Source organism: Phascolarctos cinereus, unplaced genomic scaffold, assembly GCF_003287225.1.
Source record: "Phascolarctos cinereus isolate Bilbo 61053 unplaced genomic scaffold, phaCin_HiC Scaffold_2;HRSCAF=192, whole genome shotgun sequence".
NCBI lineage: Eukaryota > Metazoa > Chordata > Mammalia > Diprotodontia > Phascolarctidae > Phascolarctos > Phascolarctos cinereus.
In genome coordinates this window covers 165,745,201-165,764,027 of record NW_027555625.1, presented here as the reverse complement: position 1 = coordinate 165,764,027, position 18,827 = coordinate 165,745,201, and the positions used below count along the sequence as shown (strand labels likewise).

Genomic DNA, 18,827 nt, shown 5'->3' with positions numbered 1-18,827 from the left:
GATTTTTTTTTGTTACTGTAATTGACCAATTCTAGAAATGTTAATGTGAAGGTTTTGCTTGAGTTAGGGATCACAGAACTCCTATACCAGAGGCAGAGAAGAGAAAACTGGGAAGAAAGCTAGATTTGGAATTCAAGGACCATAGTTCAAATTTTGATTTCCCCACATATTAGTTGCATAACCTTGGTCAAGTCTCCGGGTCTCAGTTTCCTCACCTCTAAAGTATTTTTCAATTCTAAATCTATAATATTGCGAATGCAAACATTAGGTGGGGAGGGGAAGGCCAGGAGAGGGAGCCAACAATTCTGAACAGACTGATTCAGAGGCCTTGTGTCTTTAAATGACTCTCCACCTCCCTGCCCGCCCACTTTTATTTCGCCTACAAGCTACAGTAGACTGAGCTGGCTGCCTCTGTTCACACTAGGAACCAGCATGAGCAGTGGTTTTAGAAACAGGTTAGTTGCTATGGAGTCTGCATTCTGACTTACTGAGGTTGGAGGTGTGTAAACGTAACAGTTTGTTTTTAGTTTCAAAGATCTGGCAAAAAGATAGGCAGTCACTCCTCTTCTGGAAAAGCCTGATAGACCAGTAAGATTCCTTTTAGGGCTCAACCCAAAACTTTATCCCATCATTCACTAACTTCAAAAGCCAAGATCCCAGAGAAACTGGAAAAAGAAATTTGACAGGATCATTCATTTAAACAAATGGCTAATCCAGGAGGTGGTACTGTCTGTAATGGAAAACTTCACAATCACCAGAAACAGAGCAATGGCTCCCAAAGTGGAAACCATAAAAGAAATAGGATCATTAGAGAAACACAGGTAAGAACCAGTTTTCTTCTCCTTGCTTTACTTAAATGACCTCTGCTATGTCCATTTGGATCAATTCAAAGTGACCCATTAAACAACTTAAGATTGTCCTTTCTCTATAACATCTTAAGTATGTATTCCTATATTGTTTTCATTCTTTTGGCTCTAGCTACCACTTGCTTTGAAATTTTCTCAGGTGAAATTGGGTAGAAGATTCTTCTAAGACGACGAGAATTCTTTTTTCCTCTGATAGGTTTTTATGTCAGGGAACAGGGAGAGTCATGTGACCTTTCATTTTCTCTCTTGAAATTTGGGGAGTGTGGCCGAGGCATGAGTGAGGACCTTCCTTGGCCCAAATCATCTTCAGTCCCTAGGCCTGTGCATGACATACATTTGGAGATGGAAACAGCAAAAATGGAGTGAAAGCAAAATCCTTTTTGCTGAGATTATGTGGTATGAATGGCATTTTGCTCAGGTAGACTGACAGCATTGTTGGGGTTTACAACTTAATTTTAAATCAAGTGGAGTTTCCATTGAGGTACTTACAACCTAAAACATTCCTTGCTCAGGACTTCCAGGAGATAGAGTTTCTGGACATTGGGCCAGTAGGTGTCTCAGCAGTACCTTTAAAACCTATTCTTCTGTGTGTGCCTTCTTGTAAGCTATTCATATCTGCTGGGGGAAAAAAAGACTTTGATACCTCAGTTACCCAGGGTAGGACCCTTGAAAGTAGTTATTAGCTTACTGAAGACAACATTGTAACTATGTCAAATAGTTATAGAAATGATCTCCTTCAAGGGTCTAGTTCCAGGAGAAATGCCTTCTGGAAATCTTAATATCCAGAGAGTCACAGTGATTCCATCCACCTATTTGGGAGCAGGTGTACATCCAACAGACATACTTTTACTTAGAAGCATAGTTGTGAATTGTGAAATTTAGGGCCCAAAGGGACCTAGTGATTATTTAATCCAACCTGCTCATGTGACATATAAAGGGATGAATAAATTCTCTAAGGTCTAACAAGTAAGTAAGTAACAATAGTGGGATTGAACTCATTTCTCCTCACCTCCACACCAACCTCCTTCAGGAGAAAGGTTTTCCTTCAGCCACAGCAGACAAAGCCTTCCTGCCTTTAGGAAGTGTGGGAGCACCTCCTCTGGGAATTCCATGAAACACAAAGCTGTTCACTGGTGAGAACAAGGACTCACACAGGGGGAAAAGTTATTTTGCTGTAGGGCCTAGTAACAGGTGGCTTAGCTTCCTGGATCCTTTTCAAATAGGCAAATCAGTAGAGGGTGGAGGAATAGCCTTCTCTCTGTTGTGTGGGGAGAAATTGAATCCTTTGAAACTGAGGGAGGTACCTTTTTCATGCCTGACAAAACCTGTAGTAAGGTTGACACTGATGTTTAAGACTCATTGCCAAGAAGTCAGATGGTTTAGAATGGAGGTTATCAGGCCTTTCTCTGCACTGGGTGGCATAGCTGAGACAGCTTCCCATGTGTGCAGCATGCGGCAAAGGGAGAGCCATACCATGGTTTGTTCTGGAGTCCCTACTTGAGCCAGGTAAGGCCAATCCCCATGATCAGTCAATCACCAAGCGTTCATTCAGACCCCTGAGAAGAATCTGCAGGTCAGTCAATGGGTACCTAGAATGAACTGATGAAGTGTCCTCAGAGGAATGACCTGCTTGCTCTCTAGCGTAGTCTGACTTTGATAGTGCTGATTTGGGAAGCATCTGTTGATGTCATCATGAGAGTTGGTTCTGCAGCACTTCAGGCGGAAGAGGCAAGAAGACTGTCATGTCTCATAAATGGAAAGGTCTGGCTAAGGCTCTAAGACTAGGCTTCTACAGGGGTTAATTAAGGAACTGCCAAAAGAATGGAAGAAGGATCCTTTCTGGAGTTGGGGCTTCAAAAACAGAAGTATGAACTTTTAGGGCTGCAACTACCAATTACTCAGCAACTTTTCACACAATTTCACTTCATTGGAGTTGTTCTTCCAAGCATGGAACTAAACTCTGTCACAGTAGTCCAAGGTTGAAAATGTTTTCTGGGTAAAGTCAAGCTTGTCAAGATGAGGCAAGGGCATCATCATTATCACCAATTCCAGGTTCAAGATTCAATCTGATCCAATGATCATTTATTAAGTGACTACTTTGTGTATGCACTAGAGATAAAAGGACAAAAATGAAACAATCAATCCCTGCCTTGAAGAGGAGAAATATAACATCCACCTTCAGAAATGGTAAAACTTGTTATAACCATCTAAATTTGTAAATGTTGCTGTTTTTAATGGTTCCCTCTCCATTTTGCTGTCACCTAGTTGCCTAGGGACTCTAGCAATATATTTCTACTCCACCCATAGATAATTAGGGTTCTGGTTTTCATCACTGATCATCTGAATGATATAAGCTTGTTCAATGAAAGAGACCAAACTACACTTTTAGGGTTCTGTAGAGCTTATGTACAAAGAACTCTATGTAGATGTGAGTCATCATTATTAGAACTTGTATTCCTCCTTTGACTCCTTCAATAGAAGAAACAGATATGCCTAGTGTTGTAATCCAGAGATTTAATAAGTATTATGTATAGAAACTAATTGTGAATTACCATAAACACAATCCTCTCTTTTTCCTATTGACTAAGCTGAATGGTACTACTTTCTCTTCTAGCCCTAACCCCTTTGGTAGGTCAGGAACCATGTTTTGGTCTAGTTCTCTCTCTCTCTCTGTGTATATATACACACACACACACACACATATATACATACACAAATGTGTGTGTGTGTGTGTGTGTGTGTGTGTGTGTGTGTCTGTGTCTGTGTCTGTGTCTGTGTGTGTATTTTGGACTGATTACTGGATTTGTGATCTCTTTGGTATAGGAAGTTTGCAATGATGAACTTCCTCTATCAAGGCAGTTCTTCTTATTCTGCATGATTTACAATCTTAGACAATGGCTTGGGCACTGAAAAGTTAACTATCACCAGAGTCACCTGGTATGTGTCTGATATTAGACCTGAACCTAGGTTTTCCTGACTCCAAGGTTAATTCTCTATCAATTATACCACAATTGGCTCTCAAATTAAACACAGAATACACAATACATCTTTATTAAATTGAAAGATGAAATATATATGCTTCTCTAGTTCACTATGTTCACTAAGAAGCATTTTCTTATATATGCTCTTTTCTCTCACAGGAAACTGATTTTTAAGCCAAGAAAAGAGAAAGAATTTGTTTTGTCTAATGCAGATTCCCTTCCCTTTGGATTGCTCAGTCCAACAAACATTTACTAAACACCTATTATGTGCAAGGCACTGTGCTAGGTGCTTAAGAAACAAAGATAAGATAAAACAAAAAAAAATAGTCCTTGTGTGTAACAGCTTAAATACTATTTGGGGTGTGGCTTGAGAATGAAATATCTAAATAGATATACATGATTATCTGAGAGGAGAGAGGGTTAACAAGCTAAAGAGATGAGCAAAGATTCCTTTAGGAGGGAGCCTACAAGCTCAGCCTTGAAGGTAGAGATTCTAATCAATCAATCAATGTGTCTGCATTGGGAAGGTGCTGAAATACAAGCTCAAAAATAAAAATGTCCCTGCCCTTAAGGAGCTTACATTCTATCAGGAGAGACATGTACATAAATAAGTGTAAATATATATGTGTCTGTGTCTGTGTGAATACATATAAATTTTATATGGGAAACAGCATTTGGCACCTGGATGGATTGGGGAAAAGTAGGTACCAGAAGATAGCTCATGAGTAGAATTTCTAAAGAAACAAAGGATTCTAAAAGGGGGAGGTCAGGAAGAGGAGGTATGAGAAACAGCCAGTATAAAAGCACAGATATGAGAGATGGAGTAAGGTGTACGAGGAACAACAAGGATGGTTTGACAGGACAGTCCAGTACAGGAAGAAGAGTAATATATTATAAAACTGGAGAGACAGATTGAGGCTAAGTTGTGAATGATTTTATAAGCCAAATAGAGGAAGTTATATTTAATCCTAGAGTTAAAGATGACCCACTAGAGCTTAGTGAATAGAAGCAGAGGTGAGGATAGAGTACATTTCAGACATGGAGAACAGCCTGTCCAAAGGCATAGAGGTGGAAAATAGAATTCTGATTTTGGGGGAAAGCAACAAAGAAGGTAGCTTGTTGTAGAAGTAAGAGCTAGGAAAGAGGACCTGGTTCCAAATCCTGGCTCTTCCATTTACTAACGGTGACCACAGGGAAGTCACTTAATCTCAAGTCACTCACTCACTCAATCTCTCCATTTCCTCATCTGCAAAATGAAAAGGGTTGAATCAGATGGCCCCTACAGCTCCTTCCAGTATTTAAATTCGTGATTCTGTGATCCTAAGTAGGCCAATCTGACTGGTCAAATACATCTGGAAAAGCAGGATGGAGCCATACTGTGAGGGATTGTAAATGGCAGTTTGAGAAGTTTGTATTTTATTCTAGGGGAAATTGGTTTCTTAATCAGGGGATTGACATGATATGTTTTAGAAAGACAAATTTGTCAACTGTGTGGAAAAGGGATTAAAAAGTGGAAAGACTAAAAGTTGAGACTCTAATTAGTAATTTATTGTAATAACACAGATGAGCAGTGGATATGGACTATTTGTGCCCAAACTACAGTAGAGCCTTCCGAGCTTATTTTGGTCTCATTAGCCACAGTCAGACTCATTTTGCTTCTTTCTGAGAAGGAAGGACAGATAACAACCAACCAACCACCACCAGAGCAGAGCTGGTAAAATTGACAAGATGGCATATAACTGAATATTGGGGTAGGGTGGTATCCCCTCAATTTCCAATGCTTTGCCACTACAAAAAAAGCTGCTATAAATATTTTTTGTACATATAGGTTCTTTATCCTTTTTCCTTTGATCTCACTGGGGTACACACCTCATAGTACTACTGCTGGGTTAAAGGTCTGATAGCCCTTTGGGCCTAGTTCCAAGCTGTTTTCCAGATTGGTTGGACCAGTTCACAACACTACCAACAGAAAATATTATACCTATTTTCCCTCATCCCTTCTAGCATTTGTCACGTCTAGTATGTGTGAAGTGATACCTCAAAATTCTTTTAATTTGCTTTTTCTCTTGTCAATAGTGATTTAGAGCATTTTTTCATATGACTATAGACAGTTTTGATCTCTTCTTTTGAAAACTGCCTGTTCATATCCCTTGACCATTTCTCAATTGGGTAATGGCCATTTATTTTTATAAATCTGACTCAGTTCTTACATATTTGAGAAATGAGACCTTTAAGAAACTTGCTGTGAAATGTTTTAATATTACTGCAACTTCTATGGTACTATTTAGTAAAATATATTTTCTCTGATTATCTCTTTTAATTAAATCTTTTTGCTTTTGCTTTTTCTAACATCATGATTTCCACCCCTGCCTTTTTTACATCAGCTGAAGCATAACAGATTCTATCCTTTATTTTAATTCTGGGTGTGTCTTTCTGTTTCAAATGTATCTCTTATAAACAATACATTGTTGGATTCTGGTTTCTAACCCATTCTGCTACCCACTTCTATCTTATGGGTAAGTTCATCCCATTCACATTCACAGTTATGGTTACTAATTGTATATTTCCCACCATCTTATTTTCTTCTGTTTATCTTTCTCTCTCTCTTTTTATCTTGTGCCTTCTCAAAAGTCTGTTTGGCTTAATCCATGCCCTCCCTTTTATCATCTAAACCCCCTCCCATATATCTTATCCCCTTCCCTTCCTACTTCCCTACTGGATAAGATAGATTTCTAAACCAAACTGAGTGTGTGTGTGTGTGTGTGTGTGTGTGTGTGTGTGTGTGTATTCTTTCCTCTTTGAACTAATTTCAATGTGAGGTTCAAGCATTGCTTGACAACCCCCCATTTTCCTCTCCACTATAAAAGCTCTTCCTTGCATGCCTTTTATGTGATAAAATTTTCTCTATTCTACCTCTCCCTCACCCATTTTCCCAGTGCATTCCTCTTCCTCACTCCTTCATCTTTTTTTTTTTTGGAGGTCATCCCAACATAATTAAGTCATACTTGTGCTCTTTGTCTATATAGACTCCCTCTAAATGCCCTAATAATGATAAAGTTCTTAAGAGTGACGTACATCATCTTCCCATAAAGGAATGTAAACAACTTAATTCTGAGTCCCTTATGATTTCTCTTTCATGTTAACATTTTATACTTTCCTTCAGTCTTGTGTTTGATGTCAAATTTTCTATTTAGCTCTGGTCTTTTCATCAGAAATGCTTTTTCATTAAGTATCCATTTTTCCCCTGAAGGATTATACTGTTACTGGGCAGATGGTTCTTGGTTGTAATCTTATCTCCTTTACTTTTTGGAATATTATATTCTAAGCCATCTACTCCTTTAACATGGAAGCTGTTAAATCTTGTGTTATCCTGACTGTGGCTCCATGATATTTAAATTGTTTCTTTCTGGCTGTTTGCAATATTTTCTCCTTAATTTCAGGACTCTGGAATTTGGCTATAATTTTCCTGGGAGTTTTCATTTTAGGATCTCTTTCAGGGGATGATCAGTCAATTCTTTTACTCTCTGGACCTAAGATATTGGGGCATTTTTCCTTTATAATTTCTTGAAATATGATGTCTCGGCTCTTTCTTTTCTTTTCTTTTCTTTCTTTCTTTCTTTTTTTTTTGTGAGGCAATTGGGGTTAAGTGACTTGCCCAGAGTCACACAGCTAGCGAGTGTTATCTGTCCAAGGCTGAATTTGAACTCAGGTCCTCCTGACTCCAGGGCCAGTGCTCTATCCACTGCACCACCTAGCTGCCCCTCTAGGCTCTTTTTTTGATCATGGCTTTCAGGTACTCTAATAATTCTTAAATCATCTCTCTTCAATTTATTTTATTAGTTGTATTCCCAAATATGATATTTCTATTTTTTTTCCATTCTTTTAACTTTGTCCTATAATTTTTGATGTCTGGTGGATTTGTTAGCTTCCACTTAATTATAATTTTTACTAAATTATTTTCTTCAGTGAGTTTTTGTACCTCTTTTGCCATTACAAGCCAACTTTGTTTTTTAAAGTAATATATTCTTCTGTATTTTTGTGCCTCTCTTACCAAGCTGTTGTCTTTTAATAATTTTATTATATCATTCTCATTTCTTTTCCCAATTTTTCCTCTGTCATCCATCACTTTAACTCTTCCTGGAATTCTTGTTGGGCTTGGGTCCAATTAGCATTTTTCTTTGAGGCTTTGCTTATAGCTGTTTTCACATTGCTATCTTCTGAGTTTATGTCTTGGTCTTTTCTGTTACCATAGTATCTTTTTATGGTCAAGCTCTTTGTTGTGGTATTGGTGGTTTGCCCATTTTCCCAGCCTATTTCTTGACTTTGAACTTTATATTAAAGTTGGGCTCTGCTTACCTGAGGGTAGGGAAACACTGTCCCAAGCTTCAGGCTTTTTCCACGCTTCTCTTTTCAGAGCAAGTTCTGAGGATCTGCAAGTTTTTTGTGCTTCCAAGGTATGATCCAAGAAGAGGGGTGGTCACTGCTCTCTTGGTCTGCATTCTGGTCTCTATCTGGTAAAGCTCCTTGTTCCCCAGCGGCCCCAAACACTAACTCTCCTCATGGCCCTGGAACTGTGACCAGGTCCCCCTGTTTTCCTGCAGCCACAAACACTCGTGTTTCTCTTTGCCCCAGAATTGCAATCAGGGCCCCAACTCCCTTGTGACTAACAACAGGAGTTCCTCTCTGCCCTGGACCTGTGACCCATAATTGCCTTACAGGCATTAAGTATTGCCAATAAGTACTAGCTGCACCCCGTTCCAGCAAAAGGTCCCCTTTAATCTCTTTCTCATCAGTTGTCTGACCCCCTTATAGTCGCTGGGCTAAAAACTCCTAAAGCTACAGCCACCTCCAAAGCCTGTTGCTGGTGATGTTACTGTTGCTGCACTCCAGGCAGGCCCACACTCTGGCATTATAGACCTCTCCTGCCAACCTCCTAATTTTTCTTGGGCTGGAAGAATGTTTCACTTTGACCTTTTGTCAGCTCTGCCACTCCAAAATTTGATTGGAGGAGTTATTTTAGTTGTTCAAAGGGGAATATTAAGAGAGTTTAGCTGGGCTGCTGCCTATACTCCACCATCTTGGCTTCAACTAGTGTGTGAAGAGCTTTAAGTGCCAAAGAGAGGAGTTTATATTGATTCTAGGGGTAACAGAGTCGCTAGAGTTTTAGTGGCAGCATGACATGTTCTGACATTTACTTAAGAAAATTTACTTTTGTGGCAGTGTGGATGATGACTTGGAGTGGGGAAAGAGAGAGTCCCCCATATGGGGGACTACTGCAATAGTCTAGGCACAAGGTCATGAGAACTGCAACTCAGAGGTCAAAATGTGAATGAGACATCTTATGAAAACAGAAACAACAGGATTAGGCAACTGTATATCTTTGTAAAGTGACAATGAGAGGTTGAAGATGACACCAAGATTGCAAACCTGGGTAATTAAAAGGCTGGTGGTACTCTTAATGGTAACAGAAAAGTTCAGAAGTGGGGTGGCTTGGGGGAGGCAGGGAAATAAAGGGGAATGAGTTTTATTTTGGTTATGTTGAATTTGAGATACAAACAGGAAATCTAGGTTAGAATGTCCAACTGGCTGCAGCTAATGTAGAAATGAAACTCAAGAGAGAGACTGGGGTTTGGGAGATAGATCTAGAAGTCACCTGCATAGAGATGGTCATGGGAAAATCTTTTTACTGTACAGAGAGACTCAGTTTCCTCTTCTGTAAAATGACAGAGGTGGTAACAATACTTGCAGTAATTACCTCAAATTTCTTTACTTGTACAAGGTAAATGCAAGTCTTCCCTAGTGCAGGTAGGTAGAAGATGAGGTATTAGTCTTCACCTAAAGATGGTGGAGGAAAAAATACTTTGCAAACCTCATAAAGCTATGGAAAGGTGAGTGATAATTATTACTATAAAAATATACTTTTGCTTATCCTGATCTATGGTGAATTTATTCCTTTATGAAATTGTACACCCAGATGTTAAATTCTTTAACCTACTATGTGGGGATGGTTAAACCATTGTTAGTTTAATCTCAATTTAATCTAATTTAGGCTAATTTAATCATATATCAATGATAAATACAATGATAAATATTTCTGACAATTCAGTGTGTAAGCACAAATCATGCTGTATGGAGAATAACAGTTCTGAATGAAAGATTAGACTATATGATATGTACTCTCACCCTCAACTTACTATACTCCTTTTCTCATGAGGAACATAGTTTCCCTCAGTCTCTGGTTCTCTACTATATTATTTTTCTGAATATTAGTTTTCAGCTTGTTTTTTTAAAGTAATGAACATATTCCAGTTTGAATTTCTGTGAGGTAAGAAAATACATTTGCTTAGGTTTGCTTCTGCATGGCACAAAATGAATTTTAGATTTGGTCTCCATAGTCATGCTGATCAGAATAGCTGAACTCCAAAGCTCCTCTAGATAGTGTTTTTATGTTGTAAAAAATCAATAATATCGCTAGCAAAATTTATGCATCTAATATGATAGGGGTGTGTGTGTGTGTGTGTGTGTGTGTGTGTGTGTGTGTGTGTGTGTAGGCATGCACGCCTGCCAATATGACAGGGGAGGCTTAAATGTTTACTTTAGCTTTCACAATGACAATTAGCAGCTACAGATTCTTACTCCTTAATTCTAGGGAGTTTCAGTTATTGTGTCTATATACAAATATAGTATATCAGGGATGAAATCTGAAGTTATTTTTAATATTTAGACTTAAGCTGTTTAGATTTGCCACTGAATTAGACAGGAACAGCTAGAAATTATCTTCCTCCCATCCGGAAGTAATTTCTCCTTCATTTCACCCAACAGCACTTTGAATGCGTCTTAGGTCTTAACCATACTTTGTTTATAGCGTTTACCCATGTGCTATAGGAACCTGCAAGGCAATAAAATCTATTCCTCTCATTTTATGGAAGCCCCAGGTCCTCTGACTCCAGCACAACAAAACTTTTAGCTAGCTACTCTGTTGTTAACTAACAAAGAAAGGCAGCTGGGATAAAGCACTGAGCTTGGAGTCAGGATAACCTGAGTTCAAATCGTACCTCAAACACTTCCTAGCTGTGCGACCCTAGGCAAGTCATTTAACCTCTATCACAGCTCCCTCAACTGTCAAACAGAAATAGTAAAAGTGCCTACTTTGCAGGGTTGTTGGTAGGATCACAATGCCTGACATAGAATGAGCATTTAAGAAATGCTTCTTTCCTTTCCCCTCAACCCCTACCCCAAATGTCTCATCTCTACTCAATTATAAATTCCTTGAGGGTAAAGACCCTGTTTTATTCATCTTTGTAATCTCCCTAAATCTTACTGCACTTGTTAAAATGTTTGTTAAATGAATGAATGAGCTTCCCAGTTTTCCAACACTGATCACTATAGCTATGCTATACTGACAGAAAGAACAACCCTACTCTAACCTCTGCAATACCACTTAAGGTATACGTAGAATAGATGAACAAGCCTTAAACTGTAAGCTCAATATTTGAAAAGTCTAGATACCAGCTTGAGTCACAGACTTGAGATCTGCCTGAATGAGGCAATACCGATTTCCTATATTGCCACTTTTATTAAGCACATTTTTTTTGCCTTGGAATTACGCTGGTTATCAAGTGTCTATCATTCTCCTTGTTGCAAGTGTTTACTTTTACAGTCTATTGTGTACGAAGAACAAAGAATTAGCTAGATTAGTACAAAATCATACCCATTTACCTTGTATTTCCTATGTATATATTCTAGATACATGTTGTTTCACCCCAGGTAGATTGTAAGCTCTTTAAGGGAAGGGACTGTTTTAATTTTCTCTTTGTCTCCCCATGCTAGCACAGTGCTGGACATATAGGAGGTACTTAATAAATGCTGAATGAGTGATAGTTTTATGATCCTTTGATTTCAATTTTTCTTCAATACCCACTTAAATCCTTGCTTTTGTTTTCTTGTTCACAGAAGGAGGATTTGAGAGAAAGATAGTAAGTTCTGCTTTGGACATATTGATTTTAAGATGTCTACAGATACCCAGTTAGGGATGTCTGAAAGGCAGTTGGTAATGGGAGACTGGTCAGCAGAGAGGTTGGGGCGTGAAAGACAGATTCTGCAGATGACCCAGGCTCTCTGACTAAATCTAAATTCATACTTTTTTCATTTTATATATTTTTTTAAATTTTTAATTAATTTATTTTGAATTATCAACGGTTACTTCCATAAGCTTTTGAGTTTTAAATTTTTCTTCCTCTCCCTTTCCACCTTACTCACCAAGACAGTGTGCAATCTGTTACAGGCTATACATATATATTCCTATTAAACATATTTTCACATTACTGAGTTGTAGGTAAGAATTAGAAACAATAGGAGGAACCACCAGAAAGAAGAAACAAAACACAACAGAAGAAAAAAAACTGCAAATAGTATGCTTCGATCTTCATTCAAACTCCATAGTTCTTTCTTTGGATGTGCATAGCATTTTCCATCATGGGGCCTTTGGAGATGTCTTAGATCCTTGCATTGCTGAGAAGGGTTAAGCCTATCAATATTAGTCATCGCACAACATGACTGTTATTGTATACAACATTCTCCTGGTTCTGCTCATTTCACTCAGCATCAGACCATATAGTCTTTCCAGGTTTTTCTAAAGTCAGCCTGTTCATCATTTCTTATAGCACAACAGTATTCCATTTCATTCATATACCATAACTTGTTTAGCCATTCCCCAACTGATGGGCATCCTCTCAATTTCCAATTCTTTGCCACCACAAAAAGAGCCGCTATGAATATTTTTGTACATGTAGGTCTTTTCCCATTTGTATAATCTCTCTGGGATATAGCCCTAAAAGTGCTATTACTGGGTCAAATAGTATGCACATTTTTATAGCCGTTTAGGCATAGTTCCAAATTGCTCTCTAAAATGGTTGGATCATTTCACAACTCCACCAACAATGCATTAGTGTTCCAATTTTCTCACATCTTTTCCAACATTTATCATTTTCCTGTCTGTCATCTTGGCCAATCTGACAGGTGTGATATGGTACCTCAGAGTTGTTTTGTTTTGTATTTCTCTCAGTAGTAATTTAGAGCATTTTTTCATATGACTATAGATGGCTTTAATTTCTTCATCTAAGAACTGCCTGTTCATATCCTTTGACCATTTATCAATTGGGGAATGACTTGTATTCTTATAAATTTGACTTAATTCTCTATATATTTTAGAAATGAGGCCTTATCAGAGAGACTGGTTGTAAAAATTCTTTCCCAATTTTCTACCTTCCTTCTAATCTTAGTTGCATTGGCTTTGTTTGCAAAAACTTTTCAATTTAATGTAATCAAATTATCCATTTTGCTTTTTGTAATGTTCTCCATCTCCTGTTTGGTCATGAATTCTTCTGTTCTCCATAGATCTGATAAGTAAACTATTCCTTGTTCTCCCAGTTTGCTTATAGTATCAGCCTTTATATCTACATCATGAATCCATTTTGACTTTATTTTGGTATATGGTGTGAGATTTTCTATGCCTAGTTTCTGCCATACTCTTTTCCAGTTTTCCCAGCAGTTTTTTTTCAAAGAGTGGTTCTTATCCCAGAAGCTGGGTCTTTGGGTTTATCAAATAATAGATTACTATAGTCATTGACTACTGTGTCTTGCATACTTAACCTATTCCACTGATCCACCACTCTATTTCTTAGCCACTACCAAGCAGTTTTGATGATTGCTGCTTTATAGTACAATTTAAAATCTGGAATTGCAAGGCCACCTTCCCCTGTATTTTTTTCATTAGTTCCCCTTGATATTCTGGATCTTTTGTTCTTCCAAATGAATCTTGTTATTATTTTTTCTAATTCTATAAACTAATTTTTTGGTAGTTTGATTACTATGGCACTGAATAAGTAAATTAGCTTAGGTAGAATTGTCATTTTTATTATATTAGCTCAGCCTACCCATGAGCAACTGATGTTTTTCCAATTATTTAGATCTGGCTTTATTTGTGTGAAAAGCATTTTATAATTGTGTTCATAGAGTTCCTGGATTTGTTTCGGGAGGTAGACTCTTACATATTTTATAATATCTACAGTAACTTCAAATGGAATTTCTCTTTCTATCTCTTGCTGTTGGGCTTTGTTGGTAATATATAGAAATGCCGATGATTAGTGTAGCTTTATTTTACAGCCTGCAACCATTTTATATTCTTTAAAAGGCTAACTTTTCCTAACCTTTACAGAGACCTTTCCCTATTATCACTCACATTCCACCTTTTCCTATCCCTGCTAGTAACATCTCTCTGGGACTACCTACCATTTATCTTCTATGTACAATTCTTTGCATATTGTCTCCTTAATTAAAATGTGAAGTTCTTGTGGGCAAGAGCTGTTTTGTTTGTTTTTAATTTTTTTGGTACTCCCAGTACTTAGCAAAAATATTTGGCACATAGTAAGCATTAAACAAATGTGTATTGATTAATTTGAACAGAGACCAAAATGCTTTTAAAAAAAGATGAGTGAGGGGCAGCTAGGTGGCACAGTGAACAGAGCTCCAGTCTTGGAGTCAGAAGGACCTGAATTCAAATGCAACCTCAGACACTGGCACTTACTAGCTGTGTGACCCTGGGCAAGTCAACCCCAATAGCCTCACCAAAAAAAAAAAAAAAAGGTGAGTAACTAAAATCAAATTAATTCCATTTCTCTAAGTCAAGTATCATTAATTCAATAGCTCATAGGATCACCAATTTAAGACCATTCATTCAATTCATTCAGTAAACATTTATGAAGAGTCTACTACATTCCAAGTGAGGCAGCTAGGTAGTGCAGTGGACACAGCATAGTTAGACACAACTGAAACAACTCATCATCATCATCAACAACAACAACAACAACAACAACAATAACAACAACATGCCAGACACTATGGTAAGTGCTAGGGATGCAAAAAAGAGGCAAAAGGCAGTCCCTCTCTCCTCAAGGACCTTAAAATCTAATGAGGGGGACAACACGCAAACAAATAAATACAAAGCAAGCTCTTTGCAGGATAAAAAGGAAATAATTAAAAGAGGGACAGCACTGGAATTTAGAGAGGTTAGGGAAGGCTTCCTGTAGAAGGACTGCAAAGGTAGAATGGGGGCTAGGTTATGAAGGGCTTTGAACACTAAATGGAGCATTTCATATTTTCTACTGGGGGTCCTAGGAAGCTACTGTAGTTAATTGAGTATCGGGGTGTGACATGATCAGCAAATGTTTTAAGAAAATCACTTTAGTGGCTGAATGGAGAATGGTTTGGAGAGACTTGAGGCCGGCTGGCCCATCAAACAGCTATTGCAGTAATCAAGGAATGAGGTGACGAGGGCCTGCACCAGGGTGGTGGCAGTGTCAGAGCTGAGAAGGGGCATATTTGGAAGATGTGAATATGGGGAATGAGAGATAGTGAGGGATCCAAGATGACTCCTCAATTGCGAGCTAAGAGACTGGTAGGATGATGTTGCCTTCTATAGTAAAAGAGAAGGTAGTAGGAGGGAAGGATTCAGGGTAAGATAATAAGTTCTATTTTGGACACATTGATTTTAAGATGCCTACTGGACACTCAGTTATGGATGTCTGAAAGGCAGTTGGTAACGGAAGACTGGTTAGCAGAGAGATTGGGGCAGGTAGATTTTGCAGATGACTCAGGTCCTTTGACTCTAAATCCACACTAATAAATTAACTATTTACTTCTGCCATAATCTACAAAAAAAAATTTTACAAAGCAAATTAATAATATGAACAGCAGTATGTTTGAGGTAAAATTAGTGGCAGCATTAAGAATTGGGAGATATCTATTTAAAAGTATGAACTATTATAAGCACACTGCTTTCTTTTCCTAAATAGGTGTAGTTAATTGTGAATACGTTTTACCTATTCAATAAAGCATAACACAAAGGACTTTTCTTGGAAATTATTTTGCTACTAGTTGGTTGTTACTGCTATCTGCTCCTAAAATTATTAAGCATTCTTTCTTTTAAAATATTATAGTTAGGGACTATTATGAATATACAGTGGCCTTCATCTCATTTGGTCTATAGTGAGATTTTGCCAAATATTGTACAGCTGTAAATCTTAGGAATAAATCTGCTATGAATAACAGAGTTTGCAAAGCTGCAAAAAATTTATAAATATAGACTATGTAGAATTCTTGATTAATGAACATAATAGCTAACATTTATATAGCACTTACTATGTTCTAGGCTATATGCTAAGTGCTTTACAATTACAATCTCATTTGATCCTCACAACCACCCTGGGAGGAAGATGCTATTATTATCCTCATTTTACAGATGATGAAACTGAGGCTGACAGAGGTTAAGTGACTTGTCCAGGATCACACAACTCAGTGAGTGTCTGAGGTCATATCTGAACTCAGGTCTTCCTGACTCCAGGCCCAGTGCTCTATCCACTGCTCCACCTAGTTGTCCAACATGAAATCTAGACTATGGAACTCTACTCCAAATAATTATAATCATAGCTTAAACTGTTCTCCATAGACAATCAACTTAATCTACTCAAATGTACAAGAGCTAGGACAATTAATGGATATTCCAATCACACTCCTCTGAATAATACTGCCATGTCACAAAGTTAATCAAGATATCCACTTGGCCACACACAAGAACAACACTGAAATTATCAAAAGATAAATTCATATCAAATCCCTTTGACATCATCTCACTCTCTTTTCCAGGCTCTGACAAAGAGGTAGCCCTTCTTGCCAAAGCCAACCTCTACATGTGTACTTCATACCATCTCCTTTCTTCTCTAACGGATTTCATCCTGTCATCCTCTCTCTCTTCAATCTGCAACCTCTCCCTAGCTATTGGTTTCTTCCCTCCTGCTTTCATACATTGCCAAATATCCTTTATCCTTTAAAAAAAAAAAACTTCACTAAACTGAGTTACCGCCCTTCTAGTTATCATCCTATATCTCTCCTCCTTTTATCAACCAAGCTCCTGGGGGGAGGGGAGGACTTATCTAAATTTGCTGCTTCTACTTAACTGTCCTCTCACTTGCTTCTCAGCCCTTTACCATCTGGCTTCTATCCTTATCCTCAACTGAAGCTCTTCTTTCCAAAGCAGCTGAGGCTTTCTTGATTGCCAAAAATGATGGCCTTTTCAAGTCTTCATCATTCTGGACCTCTCTGCTGCATTTGCTCTGCTGCATCCTATTCTCTTGGATATTCTCTTCTCTGGGTGTTTATAATCCTCTTCTCTCCTTGTTTTCCCTCCTACCTGCCTGACTGTTTATTCACAGTCTCCACATCTGGCTTATCATACATCTCACATCTCCTTACTATAGAAGTTCCCCAAGGTTCCATACTAGACTCTTCACTTCTTCTATATTCTCTCTCAGTAATGTCATCCATTCCTATGAGTTTTAACTTTCATTCCTATGCATATAAGTCCCAGAAATATTTTCAGCTCCAGCCTCTCCCCCAAGCCTTCATTCCTCTATCACCAACTGCCTACCAGACACTTCAAATTGGATGTCCCAGAAATATTTCAAACTCAGTATGTTTAATACTGAACTATTTATTTTTCCCTCTAAACTCTCACACCTTCCAAACTTCCCTGTTTCTATCAAAGGCAGTACCATCCTTCCAGTATCCCTATAAACTGGAGTCCTCACTCTCCCTCATCCCACGTATCCAATCAGTTGCCAAATCTTGCCATTTCTACCTTCACAGCATCTCTTGCATCTGATCCCTCCTCTCCATTCACACAGTTACCACCTTAGTTCAGGCCATCAACTCACTGAGACTATTTCAGCTGTCTCCTAATGGATCTTCCTGTTTCAAGTCTGTCACCACTCTCCTCCATCCTCAAAGGCTGCCACAGTAATTTTCCTTAAGTGCAGAGTTGAACATGTGACTCTCCTACTCAGTCAACTCCAGTGGTTTCCTATGGCCCCTTGGATCAAATATAAGCTCCTATGTTTAGTTTTTAAAACCTTAAACATCCTGGTCCCAAACTATCTCTTCAGCTTCCTTAGATATTGTTCCCAGGCAAACTGGCCCTTTTTTTCCTTCTTCCTCACTTGCAACACACCATCTCCTACCTCTGTGTCTTTGCACTGGTCATCCCCCATGCCCAGAATATACTCCCTCCTTATCTCTGCCTCACAGAGCAAGTCTCTCTCTTACTTTAAAAAGATGCAGCTCAGGTACAACCGTTTGCATGAAGTCTTTCTGGATTCTCACAGCTGCTAGTGCCCTCCCTCCCAAACTTGGTTGTTTATCTATATTTATATTCACTTTCTATATACGTGTGTAATTGTTGTTTCCCACACCAGAATGTAAACTCCAATACTGTTTCATTCTTTGTACTTATATCACCAGCAGCTAGTACAGTGCATGACACATAGTAGGTACTTAAAAATACTTGTTAAAAGTCCTTGTACTTGATAAAGTTGGAATTACAGCATTTTACAACTGGAGGGTATCTTAGAGACCTCTTAGGGAACAAGATATTTTCTTCAGTTTATTTGTTTTTATTGTTTTTTGTTTGTTTTTGTTAGGCCATGGGGTTAAGTAATTTACCCAGTCACACAGCTGGTAAGTGTATCTTAGGCCAGATTTGAACTCAGATCCTCCTGACTCCAAGGCTGGAGCTCTATCCACAGTGCCTCCTAGCTGCCCTTCTTCAGTTTATTTGATAAATGATCATCTAGCCTTGGCTTGATGACCTCCTGCAAGGGAGAATTCACTACTTTCAGAGGAAGCACATTCCACACTGGTATAGGTTTAAAAGCAGGGGTTTTCCCCCTTATGACAAACCTGAATCTACTACTTTTAAGCTTCTGCTCTGTTTGTAGTTCTGCCCTGTGGAACCAACAGAATCACCTAGATCTTCTTAAAATTCACAGCCCCTTAAATAACTCAAGAGAATTATCATTCCCAACCTCTACCTAAGTCTTTTCTTCAGACTAAACAACTCTCAGTTTGCTCAAGTGATCCTCATTTGACA

The 18,827-nt window shown here is 38.3% G+C and overlaps 1 protein-coding gene across 1 annotated transcript in view; it reads left to right on the top strand.

The window, feature by feature from the left end:
* The first annotated feature begins 408 nt into the window (after nt 1-408).
* SPTLC3 (serine palmitoyltransferase long chain base subunit 3) overlaps nt 409-18,827 on the top strand; it is a 198,440-nt gene continuing 180,021 nt past the window's right edge. The window contains exon 1 of the mRNA XM_020986144.2: nt 409-821. Within this exon, the coding sequence (XP_020841803.1) occupies nt 705-821 (117 nt within the window). The 5' untranslated portion in view covers nt 409-704. The remainder of the gene's footprint in view (nt 822-18,827) is intronic.